Source organism: Balaenoptera borealis (assembly GCF_965194805.1).
Source record: "Balaenoptera borealis genome assembly, chromosome: 13".
NCBI classification, from domain to species: Eukaryota; Metazoa; Chordata; class Mammalia; order Artiodactyla; family Balaenopteridae; genus Balaenoptera; species Balaenoptera borealis.
The window spans coordinates 37869788-37892092 of NC_138870.1; the positions used below are offsets into that span (position 1 = coordinate 37869788).

At 38.2% G+C, this 22305-nt stretch overlaps 1 protein-coding gene across 2 annotated transcripts in view; it reads right to left on the reverse strand.

The window, feature by feature from the left end:
• The window catches only part of NELL2 (neural EGFL like 2), a 363845-nt gene that overhangs the window by 269727 nt on the left and 71813 nt on the right, over nt 1–22305 (reverse strand). For both annotated transcript variants that reach the window (XM_082349392.1, XM_082349391.1), the window contains exons 5-6: nt 827–1000; nt 644–740 (exon numbers count right to left, since the gene is read on the reverse strand). In XM_082349392.1, coding sequence (XP_082205518.1) covers nt 644–740; nt 827–1000 — 271 coding nt within the window. The remainder of the gene's footprint in view (nt 1–643; nt 741–826; nt 1001–22305) is intronic.

Below are 22305 nucleotides of genomic sequence, written 5' to 3' on the forward strand. Positions count from 1 at the left end.
TGATTACACTATGGGCTTGTAGTCAAGCAATTTTCTGGACTTTATTTCCTCAACCTTAAAATACTGAAAGTTAAATGGTATGTCTTTTAGATCCCATGATGCAATTCCATGGAGTGTGTCTCTAAATAGACAATAAGAAAAAGATATAAATTATAACTGCTATCTAGCTTTGATGGATTTGTGCATATATATGTATTCCTTTCTCACTTTCAGAAGCACAAAGAGACCATGAATAATGAATATTGAAAAGTTTTAATCCTCTATTATTAACACCCCTATAAAAGTATCATCAAAGGCTATATTTCAAAGGTAGAGAGTTTATTTGTATATTAACATTTTAGATTTTTATTACTTTGAGTGCCTGATTTCAAGAAGATGTTAACTGCCCTGATTGAGCCTTGTGATTGTCTCTGTTATGTCTAAAGTTCAAACTCATTCAGGAAAAAAAGAGAAAATAGTGCTGACCGGCTAAATTAAACACCAGTGTAAAAAAAAAACTAAAACAGAAATAGACACAAATAGAAAAAAACTATACACATCAAATTATTTTGCTTTACACCATAAAAAGCAAAACGTACTTTTCCGAATTCATTAAAAAGCATTTATATTTACACTTTACGCTCAGAGTTTAGTCAGAAAATACCTTAAAATATCCGTGTGCATTATTTCTCTGTCCCAGCCAAAATGATGTGCCCACAGGCAAGTCTGTGGAAGGCTTTTCCACGACTCTTTCATATATTCTGCAAAGAAGCATCAGGTAAGTAATGTGTATTAACCATCGTTTCTTAGAATCTTCCATTACCTGAACTGAGAACATTTCACTTACTTATTGCAGTCGACGTGTAAAATCAAGTGGGAGGCACTGATGGCTAAGGAGAGCTTGTGCCACTTATCATCAGCCAAAATGTAAGGAAACACTTCTGTGTGAGGATGGTGGCTGCCGGAGTGGTAGTGCAGTCTGACTTCATTCCGATGGCCACTGCTTTCCAGTTCCAGGTACCTGCACAGAGAAGAAGAATCACACGAGGCCCATTGAAAATAAAGCTCAAAAATGATGTACATGACCTCTGTCTCTAGAAAGATGGAATAGACATACTTTTCCTATTCCTCCCAGTAAGTACAACTAAACAGTATATTATAAAACAAACAATAAGAGTCTGAAAGATGGAGAAAATTTTTTAAAAATGCAAGGGCACTCAGGGCCCGAGTAACAACAGAATGGTGAGTGAAGTGGGTCTTCTTTTTTCCTCATATATGCCAGTCTTGGAGCTGGAGAAGCCAGCAACCTGGAAATACCAATGGATGCAGACAAAACAATTCCCCTCAAAAGCCTGCTCACTCCAGCTAAAGTACCAAAAAAGAAGCCCAGAAAGGCAAAAACTTTTAGAGAACAACCACTCTATTCCAGCCAAGCACCACAGGAAAAACTGTGATTCCATCCCCAAACATGTCAGCAAAGGCTAAGTGGGGAGTCTAGATTTCCACTCTCTTGAGGCAGAAATCAGGTACCCAACACCTCTGCCAGGGTGGTGCCAGCAAAGGCCAACTAGAGAGCCAAGAATTGTAACCCTGTCAGCCAGTAATGAGATGAACGATGGCATCAGTGGAGACCATGTTCCATCCCTAGTAACAAAGCACACTGCCTTCTCAGAGGAGGCCTAGTGGAGAGTCAGAACTTTCACCATCACCCTGCAGTAATGACACCCTCCCTACCAGAGTGTCTGGTAGAGACCGTGTGGGCAGTTGGAACTTCCACACCCTCACCCAGAAATAATAAAAGTTCTCACTTAATTGCCAACTGAAGGCCTAGTAGGGAACATGGATTTCTAGTTCCACCTGGAAATAACAAGATGACACCCCCTCATCCTCTGCCAGTGCATTGTCAGAGAAAGTCACATAAAATATGCAGTTTAAATGAGATCGAAGACTTAGAACATCATACAAATATATCCACGTTTCAAACCAAGTCTCAAAACATTATACAAAAATATCCAAGTTTCAATCAAAAATCAAACACCATACCAAGAATCAGAAAGATCTCAAATATAATGAAAAAAGACAATCAATAGATATCAACATCACAAGATGACAGAGATGTGAAAATTACCTGACAAAGATTTTAAAGAAGCATTGATTAAAATGAGCAATTACAAACATATTTGAACACACTTGAAACAAATGAAAAAAAGTTAGAGGCTGAGATTGGTTCAAGATGGTGGAGTACAAGGATGTGCTCTCCCTCTTGCAAGAGCACTGGAATCACAACTAACTGCTAAACAATCATCAACAGGAAGACACAGGAACTCACCAAAAAAGATACCCCACATCCAAAGATAAAGGAGAAGCCACAATGAGATGGTAGGAGGGGCACAAGCACAATAAAATCAAATCCCATAATGGCCAGATGGGTGACTCACAAACTGGAGAACACTTATACCACTGAACTCCACCCACTGGAGTGAAGGTTCTGAGCCCCACATCAGGCTTCCCAACCTGGGGGTCCAGCAACAGGAGGAGGAACTCCGAGAGAATCAGACTTTGAAGGATAGCAGGATTTGATGGCAGGGCTTCGACAGGACTGGAGGAAACAAAGACTCCACTCTTGGAGGGCACACACAAAGTAGTGTGCACATCAGGACCCAGGGTAAGAAGCAGTGACCCCACATGAGACTGGACCAGAACTACCTGCTAGTGTTGGAGGTTCTCCTGCAGAGGCGGGGGTGGCGCTGTCCCACCGTGAGGACGAGGACACTGGCAGCAGAAGTTCTGGGAAGTACTCCTTGGCGTGAGCCCTCCCAGAATCTGCCATTACCCCCACCAAAGAGCCCGGGTAGGCTCCAGTGTTGGGTTGCCTCAGGCCAAACAACCAACAGGGAGGGAACCCAGCCCCACCCATCAGCACACATGTGGATTAAAGTTTTACTGAACTCTGCCACCAGAGCAACACCCAGCTCTACCTACCACCAGTCCCTCCTATCGGGAAGCTTGCACAAGCCTCTTAGATAGTCTCATCCCCCAGAGGGCAGACAGCAGAATCAAGAAGGACTACAATTCTACAGCCTGTAGAACAAAAACCACATTCACAGAAAGATAGACAAGATGAAAAGGCAGATGGCTATATACCAGATGAAGGAACAAGATAAAACCACAGGAAAACAACTAAATGAAGTGGAGATAGGCAACCTTCCAGAAAAAGAATTCAGAATAATGATAGTGAAGATGACCCAGGACCTCGGAATAAGAATGGAGGCAAAGATCGAGAAGATGCAAGAACTGTTTAACAAAGACCTAGAAGAATTAAAGAACAAAACAAACAGAGATGAACAATACAGTAACTGAAATGAAAAACACACTAGAAGGAATCAATAGCAGAATAACTGAGGCAGAAGAACGGATAAGTGACCTTGAAGACAGAATGGTGGAATTCACTGCTGTGGAACTGAATAAAGAAAAAGGAATGAAAAGAAATGAAGACAGCCTAAGAGACCCCTGGGACACCATGAAATGTAACAACATTCGTATTACAGGGGTCCCAGGGGAGAAGGGAGAGAGAAAGGACCAGGGAAAATATTTGAAGAGATTATAGTCAAAAACTTCCCTAACATGGGAAAGGAAATAGTCACCCAAGTCCAGGAAACACAGAGAGTCCCAAGCAGGATGAACCCAAGGAGAAACACGCCGAGACACATAGTAATCAACTGACAAAAATTAAAGAAAAATAAAAATTATTGACAGCAACAAGGGAAAACGACAAATATCATACTAGAGAACGCCCATAAGGTTAACAGCTGATTTCTCAGCAGAAGCTCTACAAGCCACAAGGGGGTGGCATAATGTATTTAAAGCGATGAAAGGGAAAAACGTACAACCAACATTACTCTACCCAGCAAGTATCTCATTCAGCATTGATGGAGAAATCAAAAGCTTTCCAGACAAGCAAAAGCTAAGAGAATTCAGCACCAACAAACCAGCTTTACAACAAATGCTAAAGGAACTTCTCTAAGTGAGAAACACAAGAGAAGAAAAGGACCTACAAAAACAAACCCATAACAATTAAGAAAATGGTAATAGGAACATACATATCAATAATTACCTTAAACGTTAATGGATTAAATGCTCCAACCAGAAGACACAGGCTCACTGAATGGATACAAAAACAAGACCCAAATATATGCTGTCTACAACAGACCCACTTCAGACCTAGGGACACATACAGACTGAAAGTGAGGGGATGGAAAAAGATATTCCATGGAAATACAAATCAAAATAAAGCTGGAGAAGCAGTACTCATAACAGATAAAGTAGACTTTAAAATAAAGAATGTTACAAGAGACAAGGGAAGACACTACATAATGTCCAAAAAGAAGATATAACAATTGTAAATATATATACACCCAACATAGGAGCACCTCAATACATAAGGCAACTGCTAACAGCTATAAAAGAGGAAGTCGAAAGTAACACAATAATAGTGGGGGACTTTAACACCTCACTTACAACAATGGACAGATCATCCAAACAGAAAATTAATAAGGACACACAAGAGTTAAATGACACAATAGACCAGATAGATTTAATTGATATTTATAGGACATTCCATCCAAAAACAGCAGATTACACTTTCTTCTCAAGTGCACATGGAACATTCTCCAGGATAGATCACATCTTGGGTCACAAATCAAGCCTTAGTAAATTTAAGAAGATTGAAATCATATCAAGCATCTTTTCTGACCACAATGCTATGAGATTAGAAATGAATTACAGGGAAAAAATGTAAAAAACACAAACACATGGAGGTTATTTTATACGTTACAAAATAACCAAGAGATCACTGAAGAAATCAGAGAGGAAATCAAAAAATACCTAGAGACAAATGACAATGAACACAAGACAATCCAAAACCTATGGGATGCAGCAAAAGCAGTTCTAAGATGGAAGTTTATAGCACTACAAGCCTACCTGAAGAAACAAGAAAAATCTCAAATAAACAATCTAACCTTACACCTAAAGGAACTGGAGAAAGAAGAACAAACAAAACCCAAAGCTAGCAGAAGGAAAGAAATCATAAAGATCAGAGCAGAAATAAATGAAATAGAAACAAAGAAAACAACACCAAAGATCAATAAAACTAAAAGCTGGTTCTTGAGAAGATAAACAAAATTGATAAACCATTAGCCAGACTCATCAAGAAAAAGAGAGAGAGGACTAAAATCAATAAAATTAGAAATGAAAAAGGAGAAGTTACAACAGACACCACAGAAATACAAAGCATCCTAAGAGAATACTACAAGCAACTCTATGCTAATAAAATGGACAACCTGGAAGAAATGGACAAATTCTTAGAAAGGTATAAACTTCCAAGACTGAACCAGCAAGAAATAGAAAATATGAACAGACCAATCACAAGTAATGAAATGGAAACTGTGATTAAAAATATTCCAACAAACAACAGTCCAGGACCAGATGGCTTCACAAGTGAAATCTATCAAACATTTAGAGAAGAGCTAACACCCATCCTTCTCAAACTCTTCCAAAATATTGCAGAGGAAGGAACACTCCCAAACTCATTCTATGAGGCCACCATCACCCTGATACCAAATCCAGACAAAAATACTACAAAAAAAGAAAATTACAGACCAATATCACTGATGAATATAGTTGCAAAAATCCTCAACAAAATACTAGCAAACAATCCAACAACACATTAAAAGGATCATACACCATGATCAGGTGGGATTTATCTCAGGGATGCAAGGATTCTTCACTACATGCAAATCAATCAGTGTGATACACCATATTAACAAACTGAAGAATAAAAACCATATGATCTTCTCAATAGATGGAGAAAAAGCTTTTGACAAAATTCAATGCCCATTTATGATAAAAACTCTCCACAAAGTGGGCATAGAGTGAACCTATCTGCATATACTAAAGGCCGTATATGACAAACCCACAGCAAACATCATTCTCAATGGTGAAAAACTGAAAGCATTTCCTCTAAGATCAGGAACAAGACAGGACATCTACTCTCGCCACTATTATTCAACATAATTTTGGAAGTCCTAGCCATGGCAATCAGAGATGAAAAAGAAGTAAATGGAATACAAATTGGAAAAGAAGAAGTAAAACTGTCACTGTTTGCAGATGACATGATATTATACATAGAGAATCCTAAACATGCCACCAGAAAAGTTCTAGAGCTAATCAATGAATTTGGTAAACTTGCAGGATACAAAATTAATGCACAGTAATCTCTTGCTTTCCTATACACTAACAACAAAAGATGAGAAAGAGAAATTAAGGAAACACTCCCAATTACCACTGCAACAAAAAGAATAAAATACCTAGGAATAAACCTACCTAGAGAGACAAAAGACCTGTATGCAGAAAACTATAAGACACTGATGAAAGAAATCAAAGATGACACAAACAGATGAAGAGATATACCATGTTCTTGGTTTGGAAGAATCAATATTGTGAAGATGACTATACTACACAAAGCAATCTACAGATTCAATGCAATCCCTATCAAATTACCAATGGCATTTTTTCCAGAACTAGAACAAAATATCTTAAAATTTGTATGGAAACACAAAGGACCCTGAATAGCCAAACCAGTCTTGAGGAAAAAATGGGAATCAGACCCCCTGACTTCAGACTATACTACAAAGCTACAGTAGTCAAGACAATATGATACTGGCACAAAAACAGAAATATAGATCAATGGAACAGGATAGAAAGCCCAGAGATAAACCCACACACCTATGGTCAACTAATCTATGACAAAGGAGGCAAGGATATACAATGGAGAAAAGACAGTCTCTTCAATAAGTGGTGCTGGGAAAACTGGACAGCTACATGGAAAAGAATGAAATTAGAACACTCCCTAACACCATACACAAAAATAAACTCAAAATGGATTCGAGACCTAAATGCAATACCGGACACTATAAAACTCTTAGAGGAAAACATAGGAAGAACACTCTTTGACATAAATCACAGCAAGATCTTTTTTGACCCATCTCCTAGAGTAATGAAAATAAAAACAAAAATAAACAAATGGGACCTAATGAAACTTAAAACCTTTTGCACAGCAAAGGAAACCATAAGACGAAAGGACAACCCTCAGAATGGGACAAAATATTTGCAAACAAATAAACGGACAAAGGATTAATCTCCAAAATATATAAACAGCTCATACAGCTCAATATTAGAAAAACAAACAACCCAATCAGAAAATGGGCAGAAGACCTAAATAGATATTTCTCCAAAGAAGACATACAGATGGCCAAAAAGCACATGAAAATCTGCTCAACATTATTAATTATTAGAGAAATGCAAATCAAAACTACAATGAGGTATCACCTCACACCAGTCAGAATGGGCATCATCAGAAAATCTACAAGCAACAAATGCTGGAGAGGGTGTGGAGAAAAGGGAACCCTCTTGCACTCTTGGTGGGAAGGTAAATTGATACAGCCACTATGGAGAACAGTATGGAGGTTCCTTAAAAAACTAAAAATAGAATTACCATATGATCCAGCAATCCCACTGCTGGGCATATACCCTGAGAAAACCATAATTCAAAAAGACACATGCACCCCAATGTTCACTGCAGCACTGTTTACAATAACCAGGACATGGAAGCAACCTAAATGCCCACTGACAGACCAATGGATAAAGAAGCTGTGGTACATATATACAATGGAATATTACTCAGCCATAAAAAGGAACGAAATTGGGTCATTTGTAGAGACGTGGATGGATCTAGAGACTGTCATACAGAGTGAAGTAAGTCAGAAAGAGAAAAACAAATACCGTATATTAATGCATATATATGGAACCTAGAGAAATGGTACAGATGAACGGGTTTGCAGGGCAGAAATAGAGACACAGATGTAGAGAACAAACGTATGGACACCAAGGGGAGAAAGCAGCTGGGGGGGTGGTGGTGTGATGAATTGGGAGATTGGGATTGACATATATACACTAATATGCATAAAATGGATAACTAATAAGAACCTGCTGTATAAAAAAATAAATAAAATAAAATTCAAAAATTAAAAAAAAAAGTTAGAAAGCCTCAGCAAAGAAATAGAAGGACCAAATAAATAAAGAAGAACCAAATGGAAATTTTAAAACTGAAAAATACAATAACTGAAATAAAAAGCTCAACAGCAAAATGGAGGGGACCAAAAAAGAGTCAGTTAACTAGAAGACAGAACAAAAATTATCCAATTTGAACAGTAGAGACAAAACAGACTGAAAAAAAATGAACAGTCTCAGAGCCCTGGGAGATTATAACAAAAGTTCTAACATTTTTATAATCAGAGCCCATAAAAGAGGAGAAAGAGGGTGAACTAAAAAAGTACTTGAAGAAATAATGGCTGTAAGCTCCCCAAATCTGGTCAGAGACATAAACTCACAGATTCAAGAATCTGTGCAAACCCCAAACAAGACAAACTCAAAGAAATACTGATCATAATGAAACTTCTGAAAACTAAGAATAAAGAAAAAAATATTGGGCTTCCCTGGTGGCACAGTGGTTGAGAGTCTGCCTGCCAGTGCAGGGGACACAGGTTCGAGCCCTGGTCTGGGAGGATCCCACGTGTCGTGGAGCGGCTGGGCCCGTGAGCCACAACTACTGAGCCTGAGCGTCTGGAGCCTCTGCTCCGCAACAAGAGAGGCCGCGATGGTGAGAGGCCCGCGCACCGCGATGAAGAGTGGCCCCCACTCGCCGCAACTGGAGGAAGCCCTCGCACAGAAACGAAGAACCAACACAGCCAAAAATAAACATAATAAATAAATAATAAATAAAAATTTTTTAAAAAAAAGAAAAAAATATTGAAAGCAGTGAGAAAAAAAATTGACACATTATGTATAGGAAAAAACAATTAGAATGGTAGTGAATTCCCCAGAAGAAACAATGAAAGCCAGAAGGAAGTGGAAAAATATTTTTGATGTGATGAAAGAAAAAGCTATCAGGCCAGAATCCTATACCCAGCGAAAATATCCTTCAGAGATGAAGAAATCAAGGCATTCTCAAATTAAGAAAAACAAGGATAATTTGAACCAAGTTTTAAACTTAGATATGTTATGTTTAAAGTACCTAATGAGCAGTCAAGAGGACATGTAGGGAGGTCAGCTAGATCTACCAGTCTGAGATGCAGAGAGGTCCATTATGGAAATAGGACTTGGGAATCATAGACATAGAGATTGTATTGAAAGCCATAAAGGCATAGGGATTACCCAGGGAATTATTATTTTTTTTTAAACATCTTTATTGAAGTATAATTGCGTTACAATGCTGTGTTAACTTCTGCTTTATAACAAAGTGAATCAGTTATACATATACAATATGTTCCCATTTCTCTTCCCTCTTGCATCTCCCTCCCTCCCACCCTCCCCATCCCACCCCTCTAGGTGGTCACAAAGCACCGAGCTGATCTCCCTGTGCTATGCGGCTGCTTCCCACTAGATATCTATTTTACATTTGGTACTGTATATATGTCCATGACACTCTCTTACCCTGTCACATCTCACCCCACCCCCTCCCCATATCCTCAAGTCCATTCTCTAGTAGGTCTGTGTCTTTATTCCCGTCTTGCCACTAGGTTCTTCATGGCCTTTTTTTTTTTTCCTTAGATTCCGTATATATGTGTTAGCATACTGTATTTGTTTTTCTCTTTCTGACTTACTTCACTCTGTATGACAGTCTCTAACTCCATTCACTTCATTACATATACCTCCATTTCATTTCCTTTTATGGCTGAGTAATATTCCATTGTACATATGTGCCACATCTGCTTTATCCATTCATCTGTCGATAGACATTTAGGTTGCTTCCATGTCCTGGCTATTGTAAATAGAGCTGCAATGAACATTGTGTTACATGACACTTTTTGACCTATGGTTTTCTCAGGGTATATGCCCAGTAGTGGGATTGCTGGGTCGTATGGTAGTTCTATTTGTAGTTTTTTAAGGAACCTCCATACTGTTCTCCATAGTGGCTGTATCAATTTACATTCCCACCAACAGTGCAAGAGTGTTCCCTTTCCTCCACACCCTCTCCAGCATTTATTGTTTCTAGATTTTTTGATGACGGCCATTCTGACCGGTGTGAGATGATATCTCATTGTAGTTTTGATTTGCATTTCTCTAATGATTAATGATGTTGAGCATTCTTTCATGTGTCTGTAGGCCATCTGTATATCTTCTTTGGAGAAATGTCTATTTAGGTCTTCTGCCCATTTTTGGATTGGGTTGTTCGTTTTTTTGTTATTGAGCTGCATGAGCTGCTTGTAAATCTTGGAGATTAATCCTTTGTCAGTTGCTTCATTTGCAAATATTTTCTCCCATTCTGATGGTTGTCTTTTGGTCTTGTTTATGGTTTCCTTTGCTGTGCAAAAGCTTTTAAGTTTCATTAGGTCCCATTTGTTTATTTGTGTTCTTATTTCCATTTCTCTGGGAGCTGGGTCAAAAAGAATCTTGCTGTGATGTATGTCATAGAGTGTTCTGCCTATGTTTTCCTCTAAGAGTTTGATAGTGTCTGCCCTTACACTTAGGTCTTTAATCCATTTTGAGTTTATTTTTGTGCATGGTGTCAGGGAGTGTTCTAATTTCATACTTTTACATGTACCTGTCCAATTTTCCCAGCACCACTTATTAAAGAGGCTGTCTTTTCTCCACTGTATATGCTTGCCTCCTTTATCAAAGATAAGGTGACCATATGTGTGTGGGTTTATCTCTGGGCTTTCTATCCTGTTCCATTGATCTATATTTCTGTTTTTGTGCCAGTACCAAACTGTCTTGATTACTGAAGCTTTGTAATATAGTCTGAAGTCAGGGAGCCTGATTCCCCCAGCTCCATTTTTCGTTCTCAAGATTGCTTTGGCTATTCGGAGTCTTTTGTGTTTCCATACAAATTGTGAAATTTTTTGTTCTAGTTCTGTGAAAAATGCCAGTGGTAGTTTGATAGGGATTGCATTGAATCTGTAGATTGCTTTGGGTAGTAGAGTCATTTTCACAATGTTGATTCTTCCAATCCAGGAACATGGTATATCTCTCCATCTATTTGTATCATCTTTAATTTCTTTCATCAGTGTCTTATAATTTTCTGCATACAGGTCTTTTGTCTCCTTAAGTAGGTTTATTCCTAGATATTTTATTCTTTTTGTTGCAATGGTAAACGGGAGTGTTTTCTTAATTTCACTTTCAGATTTTTCATCATTAGTGTATAGAAATGCAAGAGATTTCTGTGCATTAATTTTGTATCCTGCTACTTTACCAAATTCATTGATTAGCTCTAGGAGTTTTCTGGTAGCATCTTTAGGATTCTCTATGTATAGTATCATGTCATCTGCAAATAGTGACAGCTTTACTTCTTCTTTTCCGATTTGGATTCCTTTTATTTCTTTGTCTTCTCTGATTGCTGTGGCTAACACTTCCAAAACTATGTTGAATAATAGTGGTGAGAGTGGGCAACCTTGTCTTGTTCCTGATCTTAGTGGAAATGGTTTCAGTTTTTCACCATTGAGGACAATGTTGGCTGTGGGTTTGTCATATATGGCCTTTATTATGTTGAGGAAAGTTCCCTCTATGCCTACTTTCTGCAGGGCTTTTATCATAAATGGGTGTTGAATTTTGTCGAAAGCTTTCTCTGCATCTATTGAGATGATCATATGGTTTTTCTCCTTCAATTTGTTAATATGGTGTATCACATTGATTGATTTGTGTATGTTGAAGAATCCTTGCATTCCTGGGATAAACCCCACTTGATCATGGTGTATGATACTTTTAATGTGCTGTTTGATTCTGTTTGCTAGTATTTTGTTGAGGATTTTTGCATCTATGTTCATCAGTGATATTGGCCTGTAGTTTTCTTTCTTTGTGACATCTTTGTCTGGTTTTGGTATCAGGGTGATGGTGGCCTCGTAGAATGAGTTGGGGAGTGTTCCTCCCTCTGCAATATTTTGGAAGAGTTTGAGAAGGATAGGTGTTAGCTCTTCTCTAAATGTTTGATAGAATTCGCCTGTGAAGCCATCTGGTCCTGGGCTTTTGTTTGTTGGAAGGTTTTTAATCACAGTTGCAATTTCAGTGCTTGTGATTGGTCTGTTCATATTTTCTATTTCTTCCTGGTTCAGTCTCGGCAGTTTGTGCATTTCTAAAAATCTGTCCATTTCTTCCAGGTTGTCCATTTTATTGGCATAGAGTTGCTTGTAGTAATCTCTCATGATCTTTTGTATTTCTGCAGTGTCAGTGGTTACTTCTCCTTTTTCATTTCTAATTCTATTGATTTGAGTCTTCTCCCTTTTTCTCTTGATGAGTCTGGCTAATGGTTTATCAATTTTGTTTATCTTCTCAAAGAACCAGCTTTTAGTTTCATTGATTTTTGCTATTGTTTCCTTCATTTCTTTTTCATTTATTTCTGACCTAATCTTTATCATTTCTTTCCTTCTGCTGGCTTTGGGGTTTTTTTGTTCTTCTTTCTCTAATTGCTTTAGGTGCAAGGTTAGGTTGTTTATTCGAGATGTTTCCTGTTTCTTGAGGTAGGCTTGTATTGCTATAAACTTCCCTCTTAGCATTGCTTTTGCTGCGTCCCATACGTTTTGGGTCGTCGTATCTCCACTGTCATTTGTTTCTAGGTATTTTTTGATTTCCCCTTTGATTTCTTCAGTGATCACTTCGTTATTAAGTAGTGTATTGTGTAGCCTCCATGTGTTTGTATTTTTTACAGATCTTTTCCTGTAATTGATATCTAGTCTCATAGCGTTGTGGTCGGAAAAGATACTTGATACGATTTCAATTTTCTTAAATTTACCAAGGCTTGATTTGTGACCCAAGATATGATCTATCCTGGAGAATGTTCCATGAACACTTGAGAAAAATGTGTATTCTGTTGTTTTTGGGTGGAATGTCCTATAAATATCAATTAAGTCCATCTTGTTTAATGTATCATTTAAAGCTTGTGTTTCCTTATTTATTTTCATTTTGGATGATCTGTCCATTGGTGAAAGTGGGGTGTTAAAGTCCCCTACTATGATTGTGTTGCTGTCGATTTCCCCTTTTATGGCTGTTAGTATTTGCCTTATGTATTGAGGTGCTCCTATGTTGGGTGCATAAATATTTACAACTGTTATACCTTCCTCTTGGATCGATCCCTTGATCATTATATAGTGTCCTTCTTTGTCTCTTGTAATAGTCTTTATTTTAAAGTCTATTTTGTCTGCTATGAGAATTGCTACTCCAGCTTTCTTTTGATTTCCATTTGCATGGAATATCTTTTTCCATCCCCTCACTTTCAGTCTGTATGTGTCTCTAGGTCTGAAGTGGGTCTCTTGTAGACAGCATATATATGGGTCTTGTTTTTGTATCCATTCAGCCAGCCTGTGTCTTTTTGTGGGAGCATTTATTCCATTTACATTCAAGGTAATTATCGATATGTATGTTCCTATTCCCATTTTCTTAAATGTTTTGGGTTTGTTATTGTAGGTGTTTTCCTTCTCTTGTGTTTCTTCCTAGAGAAGTTCCTTTAGCATTTGTTGTAAAGCTGGTTTGGTGGTGCTGAACTCTCTCAGCTTTTGCTTGTCTGTAAAGGTTTTAATTTCTCTATCACATCTGAATGAGATCCTTGCTGGGTAGAGTAATCTTGGTTGTAGGTTTTTCTCCTTCATCACTTTAAGTATATCCTGCCACTCCCTTCTGGCTTGCAGAGTTTCTGCTGAAAGATCAGATGTTAACCTTATGGGGATTCCCTTGTGTGTTATTTGTTGTTTTTCCCTTGCTGCTTTTAATATGTTTTCTTTATATTTAATTTTTGACAGTTTGATTAATATGTGTCTTGGCGTGTTTCTCCTTGGGTTTATCCTGTATGGGACTCTCTGCGCTTCCAGGACTTGATTAACTATTTCCTTTCCCATATTAGGGAAGTTTTTAAGTACAATCTCTTCAAATATTTTCTCAGTCCCTTTCTTTTTCTCTTCTTCTTCTGGGACCCCTATAATTCGAATGTTGGTGCATTTAATGTTGTCCCAGAGGTCTCTGAGACTGTCCTCAGTTCTTTTCATTCTTTTTTCTTTATCCTGCTCTGCAGTAGTTATTTCCACCATTTTATCTTCCAGGTCACTTATCCGTTCTTCTGCCTCAGTTATTCTGCTATTGATCCCATCTAGAGTATTTTTAATTTCATTTATTGTGTTTTTCATCGTTGCTTGGTTCCTCTTTAGTTCTTCTACGTCCTTGTTAAATGTTTCTTGCATTTTGTCTATTCTATTTCCAAGATTTTGGATCATCCTTACTATCATTATTCTGAATTCTTTTTCAGGTAGACTACCTATTTCCTCTTCATTTGTTAAGTCTGGTGTGTTTTGACCCTGCTCCTTCATCTGCTGTGTGTTTTTCTGTCGTCTCATTTTGCTTATCTTACTGTGTTTGGGGTCTCCTTTTCACAGGCTGCAGGTTCGTAGTTCCCGTTGTTTTTGGTATCTGTCCCCAGTGGCTAAGGTTGGTTCAGTGGGTTGTGTAGGCTTCCTGGTGGAGGGAACTAGTGCCTACCCAGGGAATTATTATAGATGAAATGACACATTAACATTTTGAGGAGGAACTAGCAAATGAAACCAAAGGCCAATGAGAGTAGAGGAGAAAACAGTGATTGTGGTGTCACTGTCACTAAAAAAAAATCTGATAAAATACCAACTATCCACTCATAGGGGAATTATACCTCCATATTCTGGAACACTATGCCACTCTCTGAAAGCATGAGGTTCTGACTTGAAATAATGCCATATTTAATTATCAATATTAAACTAAAAAAGCTCTATAGAATCCCATTTAGTTTGAGAAAACTGTGTGTGTGTGTGTGTGTGTGTGTGTGTGTGTGTGTGTGTGTTTAGAGAAAAAAAGATCAAGAAGGATATATGCCAAAATGTTAACAGTAGTTACCTCAGGGGAGTACAATTTGGGGGAAAGGATGCAAGAACCTTCTCAAATATTTTTATAACCTTGAATTTTCTCCATTAATTATGTATTACTTCTTTAATATAATACATACGTACACACATATATAGTAAAATTCTATTTTAAGATAAAAAATAAACTAAGTAATCCAGAATATAAATCATGTGTAAACTTATTAAGCATAAATAAAACACCAAGTTGTTTGGTCTTTGATCCAGAAGATATCAATCAGAGAGTCCCTTCTATCTTATTATTTGATAACAAGTATTCATTATTTAATCAACTAGTGAGTTCTATGATGATAGAGAGATATTTGCATTTAAAAAAATAACATCAGCAAACACATCACCCCATTGCTATATACCTTCAGTTCTTTTACCACATGGAGGCAAGAACCCTACCACTGTTGTCGGTCTGGTCTCTTCCTCTAGATATTACTGTCACCTGTATTGAATTCCTAAATTTGAGGCACCAGAATTATCCTTAATAGCACAGAGGCTGACACTATGCTCCACAAACAAAAACAACCCTTCAGTAGTTAAATATTTTTCCAAAAATTACATTTTTATCAGCATCATTCGCTCAGTTTTTTTAAATGAAATAGATATGGAATACACAAAAAACATCTAGTGAAAAGAAAAATAAATAATGATGTAAAACACTTAGAAGTGTGCCTGGCACGTGGTGAGTATTCAATAAATATTATTCATTTCCAGAACTCCACCTGTCCCCCATTGGGTGGCATCTAAGTGGGAGGTGGCCTCCCCTCGCCTCTCCTCCCACCCCAAGGCTCAGCAGATCAGTGTGGTTAAACACCCAAGCCCTAAAGCCTGACCTCCGCTTCACATCCTGGTAGCAGTAAGCTACTTCGTCTCTCTGTGCCTCATCTGGTTACCCAACTGCAAAACAAAGATACAAATTGCACTTGCCTCAAAGGACTTCCGTGAGGATTGGAATGAGTTAATATAAGAAAGCACTCAGAACACTGTTGGGCACGACCAAAACACCTTAGATATTTTTTTCATTTCAAAAAGAAAAGGTCAAGTCCTCTGTCTTCCTCCCCGTGGTACAGCCAGGGACAGGTCCATGACACAACTTAGCAATCTGACACTCTTCCCTGGGACTGGGTATCTGGATGAAGCACAGCAAGGAAGAGAGGGAGGAGGGACCCCTACATTGCGATAGGGCAGCAGCAACCCAGCCAGCTATATTAAGGTCACTCTGCATCTTGCTTCCTGTTTGCTGACCTGCCAGGGCACTTTTGATTATTGCCTCCTCCAAATTCTGGTGCCTCAGCCTCCCATCACCTCCCAGTACTGTAAGCTGCCCTGCCTGTCCACCACCCCCAAAGTCACCTTACAAGCAAGAACCCTAATTAATACATTACAATTGTGACCATGGGGAAAATATATAATTGGAATAAAATGTATCAACATTTTTAAAAGCAACTGAGTGATAGAACTATGTATGAAGTTTAACCTTCTTTGTATTGTCCTTTATTTTCCCTTTTATGTTTAATGAGCATTTACTACCTTAAATTGAAATCACATTTTAAATCCCAAGAAGATAATTTGTCACACTTCAACATATCATGTCTCCCTGATTTGTTATTCATAATCTTGAGAAGTAACTAAAATCAGAAATGAAGTTCACCGTTTGTAATAATTTATGCCCTTGTTAATCAAATATCCTTTGCAATGGCAGAAATATAAACTAAGACTAGGCTTTGGAGAAATAGGCAACAGTGGCAGGACATCATTCATTTTAACAACCTCCTTCATAACTCAAGATCAAAGGATAAAAATAAGGTCATGTCTCATCCGACAAAAAGGTTGCACACAACATGAAATGAGAATTTTTCTGCCGCCTTAAATTAAACCTAAATAGAAAAATGATCAGATCATCTCAGAACATTAAGCTACAACCCAGTTGTAAATCAGTCACTTGAGGAAAAGCCACAGGCACTTCTAGTGCCAACTATATCATTAGTGTGGTTCATGGATTGTACAACTGCAAAGGAGTTATGTGCACAGGCTTTGGAATTGAAAACCAGCTCTGCCTCTCACTACCATCTATGACCTGACCTCTCACTGCCTCAGTTTCCTCATCTGTAAAATAAGGATTCAATAGGATAAGCCATATAAAGCCTGGCATCTGAAACATAGGAAGCACTCAATAAATGGTAACTATTTTAATTATTTGTCAATAGTCCCAATTAGTCATCATTTATAAAGTTCAGCTTTTTATAGCCAATTCTGTGAATAACAAACAATTTGAACACATTTTTTTGAAATTTTTTTGAGACAAAATTCTCATAACATAAAACTTACTGTTTTAAAGCATACAATTCAGTGTGCTGAATACATTTTTAATTGAAATAATGCAGAAACCAGGAGGCATAACTTGTAGATAAAAACAGAAGATTAATCCACTCTCACAGAAACTAAATGGACAGCACTGGTATTATGGGGGCTCTAGTGTAACCAGTAAAATATGAAACATGAAGTCCAGTGGTAGGGCCAAATTTACTGTAAGTTAGGCTGCTGCGTTCACTTATTAGAAAGAAAACGGCTGCTTCACCTCGCCTCTTCCAATGATTCCCTCAAGTATTGAGGGAGATGGGAGAGTGAGGAGTAAAAGGTGTACTTTTTGGCATTCTTCATTAGAATCATATTGATTCTATTTTTATTAGTTTTTAACAGTATTTAGTCATCAGCAAGGCAGTATAATGCAGCAATTTAGAAGACCTCAGAGTCTTAATCCTGTCTCCATAGTTCACAACTGGACAAGTTAAAAATCTTCTCCAAGCCTCAGTTTCCTTCCCTATCAAATAAGGGTAATAAGAGTTGTGAACTTATATGGTTGTTTTGTAAATGAAATAAGTTATAAGAACTTACTTTACACAGTTCCTGATAAAGAGTAAGCACTCCATACACATCATGATTATGATTTATATTTCCTATGACATATTTATGCATGTTATTTAAACATCAGCAAATTTTCAGGACTGATTTTAACTTAAACATGAATATCAGACAGAAAGTAATTTAGTGAGAATCAACCCAAATAATGATGTTTGCATCTCATCTATGATATTCCCATCAAATGGTCATCCAGTTTGTTTGAATTCATCTGGCGACCAATAATTCATGACTTCCTAAGGCCAATCATTTCATTTTTATAAAACAAAGACCTTGCTTATATTAAAACATAAAGAGAAGATGGTTTTTTAAACTATGATTTATTTGTTCATTTATTCCAGCAAATATTTACTATGGGAACTGAGAATATGGCAATGAATAAGGCCAAACAACGGTGAAGCTTGGAGATCCTCAATAGTAAACACATTATTAATTGAAAAATAAGTTTAGCCATTTCAAAACTAATAATAATACTACTATAAAAATCTTGCTGCAAGAAGAGGAATGTAGCTAGATTAGTGAGGGTAACAAAGCTGCTTCATGAATAATATAGCTAGGAAGCAAATTTATATCACCAAAGGGAAAGAGCAGTAGCAAATGGAATTGTTTCATGATTGAAGCCCTGGCATCATACATGACGGCTTGAATAACGATCTCTCCATCTTATTACCCCACATAACTGAGTAACTCACTACTCACTCATTTGTTCATTCAACAAATATTTTCTGAATGTCTATTTGTCCTAGGCTCTGTTCTAGGTTCTGGGGATACAGAAGAGAACCAAAGAGATAAAAATACCAGTTCTCCTTGAATTTATATTAAAATAAAGTAAATTAATAAAATATATCAAATAAACAGGTTACATGGTGATAAAATCTATGAAGAAAATTAAAGTGGGGAAGGAGGCTAAGGAGTATGGTAAGATGATATCTAAAACAGGATGTTCAGAGAAAGCCTTATTGAAGAAGTGACATATAGTGAAACCCTGAAGAAGAGCAATGACCCTGAGGCAGGAGCCTGCCTGGCAAATTCAAGGAATATCACTGAAGCCTGTGTGGCTAGAGTGGAATGAGGAAGGGAGGAATAGGAGGAAAATTAGGTCAAAAAGGCATCAGAAAGCAGAAAGGCAGACCATTTAGGGGCTAAGGGTCTAAAAAATAACTTTGGCTGCTGTAGGTAGAAAGCCATGGGAGGGTTTTTTGAACAGAGTTTTAATATAATCATTTTGGCTGCAGTGTTGGAAATAAACTGTATGAAGGGTGGGAGATTACAAGGGCTAAATCAAGGAGATGAGTTTGAACATTATTGCTAGAGGTACCTTGAACCAGGGAAGGTGGTGAAAAGGGTGAAAAGATTTTCTTAGGATTAAATGTGCAGTGTGAGAGAAATCAAGAAACACTTCAGGGTTTTTAGCCTGAACAACTAGAAGAATGCAGTTACCATTTACTGAGATGGGGAACACTGAATGAAGAGCAAGTTTAAGGAAGAGGACGATGAGTTTGACTTCTGACATGCACAGTTTGATATTCCAACTTATGCAAGTGAAGATGCAGGTGAGCTGTTGGATATACAAGTCTGGAGTCCAAGAGCAAAGGTCAAGATAAGAGAAAAAATTAATAATCCATTGTTTCATAGAGATGGGATTTAAAGCCCTTAGACAGTATGAGATCACTTAGGAATTAAGTGAACATGGGGAAGAAGTCTGGGCATCAAGCCTTAGAACAGTCCTACATCCAGATGTCAGGGGTGTGAGGAGGAAGGAGCCAGGAAACCGAGGAATAAAACCAGAAAAGTGGGAGCTCAAGAAAAGAGTTTGGAAGGATGGAATAATCAAAGTCCAATACGATGAGGACTCTGAATTGGAGAATGGACTTTGCAAGATGGACATCAGTGGTAACTGTTACAAATACATTTTCAGTGAAGCAGAGAGTAGGGTCCAATAAAGAGTGAGAGGAGAGGAACTGGAGACAACCAAAGGGAAACAGAGGAACAGCAGTTGAATAGGTAAGCTCAATAGAGGGTTTTACATTTGGCTTGCTTTTCAGACTATAAATAATATAGCATATTTATATGTTTATGGAAATATCCGATAGAGAACGTACAAAGTAATAGTGCAAAACAAGAAGTGAATTCTTGAAGCAATGCCCTGAGAGGAAATGCAATTTAATACGCAGTTTGGAGTGCTGGCCTTTGTTAGGGTTAGGACACTAAACGTAGAAAGAAGGATAGTTGTAATTAAAATCATCCCACAAACATTACTCCAGTCTCAGATGACTAGATCAGTGAATTCTTTTGAATACTTTAAGGAGAAAGTAACAGCACTCTTTCACAAATTCTTCCAGATTACCAAAAAGGGAACACATCCTAACATATTCTATGAGGCAAAAAACTGACAAAGACATTACAAGAAAGGGAAACTACAAACCAATTTATTTCATAAGAACAGACATAAAAGCCCTGAACAAACATTAGCAAATATAATCTAGTAATACAAAATAAGAATAATACATCATAACTAAGTGGGACTTATATCAGAAATGTAAGGTTGGTTTAACATTTTAGAAATCAATCAAAGTAATTCACTACATATTAACAAAATAAAAGGAGGAGGAACAAAGATGGCGGAGTAGAAGGATGTGCGCTCACTCCCTCTTGCGAGAACACCAGAATCACAACTAGCTGCTGGACAATCATCGAAAGGAAGACACTGTAACTCATCAAAAAAGATACCCCACAACCAAAGACAAAGGAGAAGCCACAATGAGACGGTAGGAGGGCGCAATAACAGTAAAATCAAATCCCGTAACTGGTGAGTGGGTGACTCACAGGCTGGAGAACACTTATACCACAGAAGTCCATCCACTGGTTTTCAGCCCCACATCAGGCATCCCAATCTGGGGGTCCGGCAAGACGAGGAGGAATTCCTAGAGAATCAGACTTTGAAGTCTAGTGGGAATTGATTGCAGGACTTTGACAGGAGTGGGGGAAACACAGACTCCACTCTTGGAGGGCACACACAAAGTAGTGTGTGCATCAGGACCCAGGGGAAGGAGCAGTGACCCCACAGGAGACTGAACCAGACCTACCTGCTAGTGTTGGAGGGTCTCCTGCAGAGGCAGGGGGTGGCTGTGGCTCACTGTGGGGACAAAGACACTGGCAGCATAAGTTCTGGGAAGTACTCCTTGGTGTGAGTCCTCGGAGAGTCTGACATTAGCCCCAGCAAAGAGCCCAGGTAGGCTCCTGTGTTGGGTTGCCTAAGGCCAAACAACGAACAGGGAGGGAACCCAGCCCCACCCATCAGCAGTCAGGTGGATTAAAGTTTTACTGAGCTCTGCTCACCAGAGCAACAGTCACCTCTACCCACCACCAGAGCCTCCCATCAAGCCTCTTAGATAGCCTCATCCACCAGAGGGCAGACAGCAGAAGCAAGAAGAACTACAATCCTGCAGCCTGTGGAACAAAAACCACACTCACAGAAAGATAGACAAGATGAAAAGGCAGAGGGCTATATACCAGATGAAGGAACAAGATAAAACCCCAGAAAAACAACTAAATGAAGTGGAGATAGGCAACCTTCCAGAAAAAGAATTCAGAATAATGATAGTGAAGATGATCCAGGACCTCAGAATAAGAATGGAGGCAAAGATCGAGAAGATACAAGGAATGTTTAACAAAGACCTAGAAGAATTAAAGAACAAACAAACAAAGATGACCAATACAATAACTGAAATGAAAACTACACTAGAAGGAATCAATAGCAGAATAACTGAGGCAGAAGAATGGATAAGTGACCTGGAAAACAGAATGGTGGAATTCACTGCTGCAGAACAGAATAAAGAAAAAAGGAAGAACATAAATGAAGACAGCTTAAGAGACCTCTGGGACAACATTAAACGCAACAACATTCGCATTATAGGGGTTCCAGAAGGAGAAGAGAGAGAGAAAGGAACCGAGAAAATACTTGAAGGGATTATAATCGAAAACTTCCCTAACATGGGAAAGGAAATAGCCACCCAAGTCCAGGAAGCACAGCGAGTCCCATACAGGATAAACCCAAGGAGAAACACGCTGAGACACATAGTAATCAAATTGGCAACAATTAAAGACAAAGGAAAATTATTGAAAGCAGCAAGGAAAAAACGACAAATAACATACAAGGGAACTCCCATAAGGTTAACAGCTGATTTCTCAGCAGAAACTCTACAAGCCAGAAGGGAGTGGCATGATATACTTAAAGTGATGAAAGGGAAGAACCTACAACCAAGATTACTCTAGCCAGCAAGGACCTCATTCAGATTCGATGGAGAAATCAAAAGCTTTACAGGCAAGCAAAAGTTAAGAGAATCCAGCACCACCAAACCAGCTCTACAACAAAGGCTAAAGGAACTTCTCTAAGTGGGAAACACAAGAGAAGAAAAGGACCTACAAA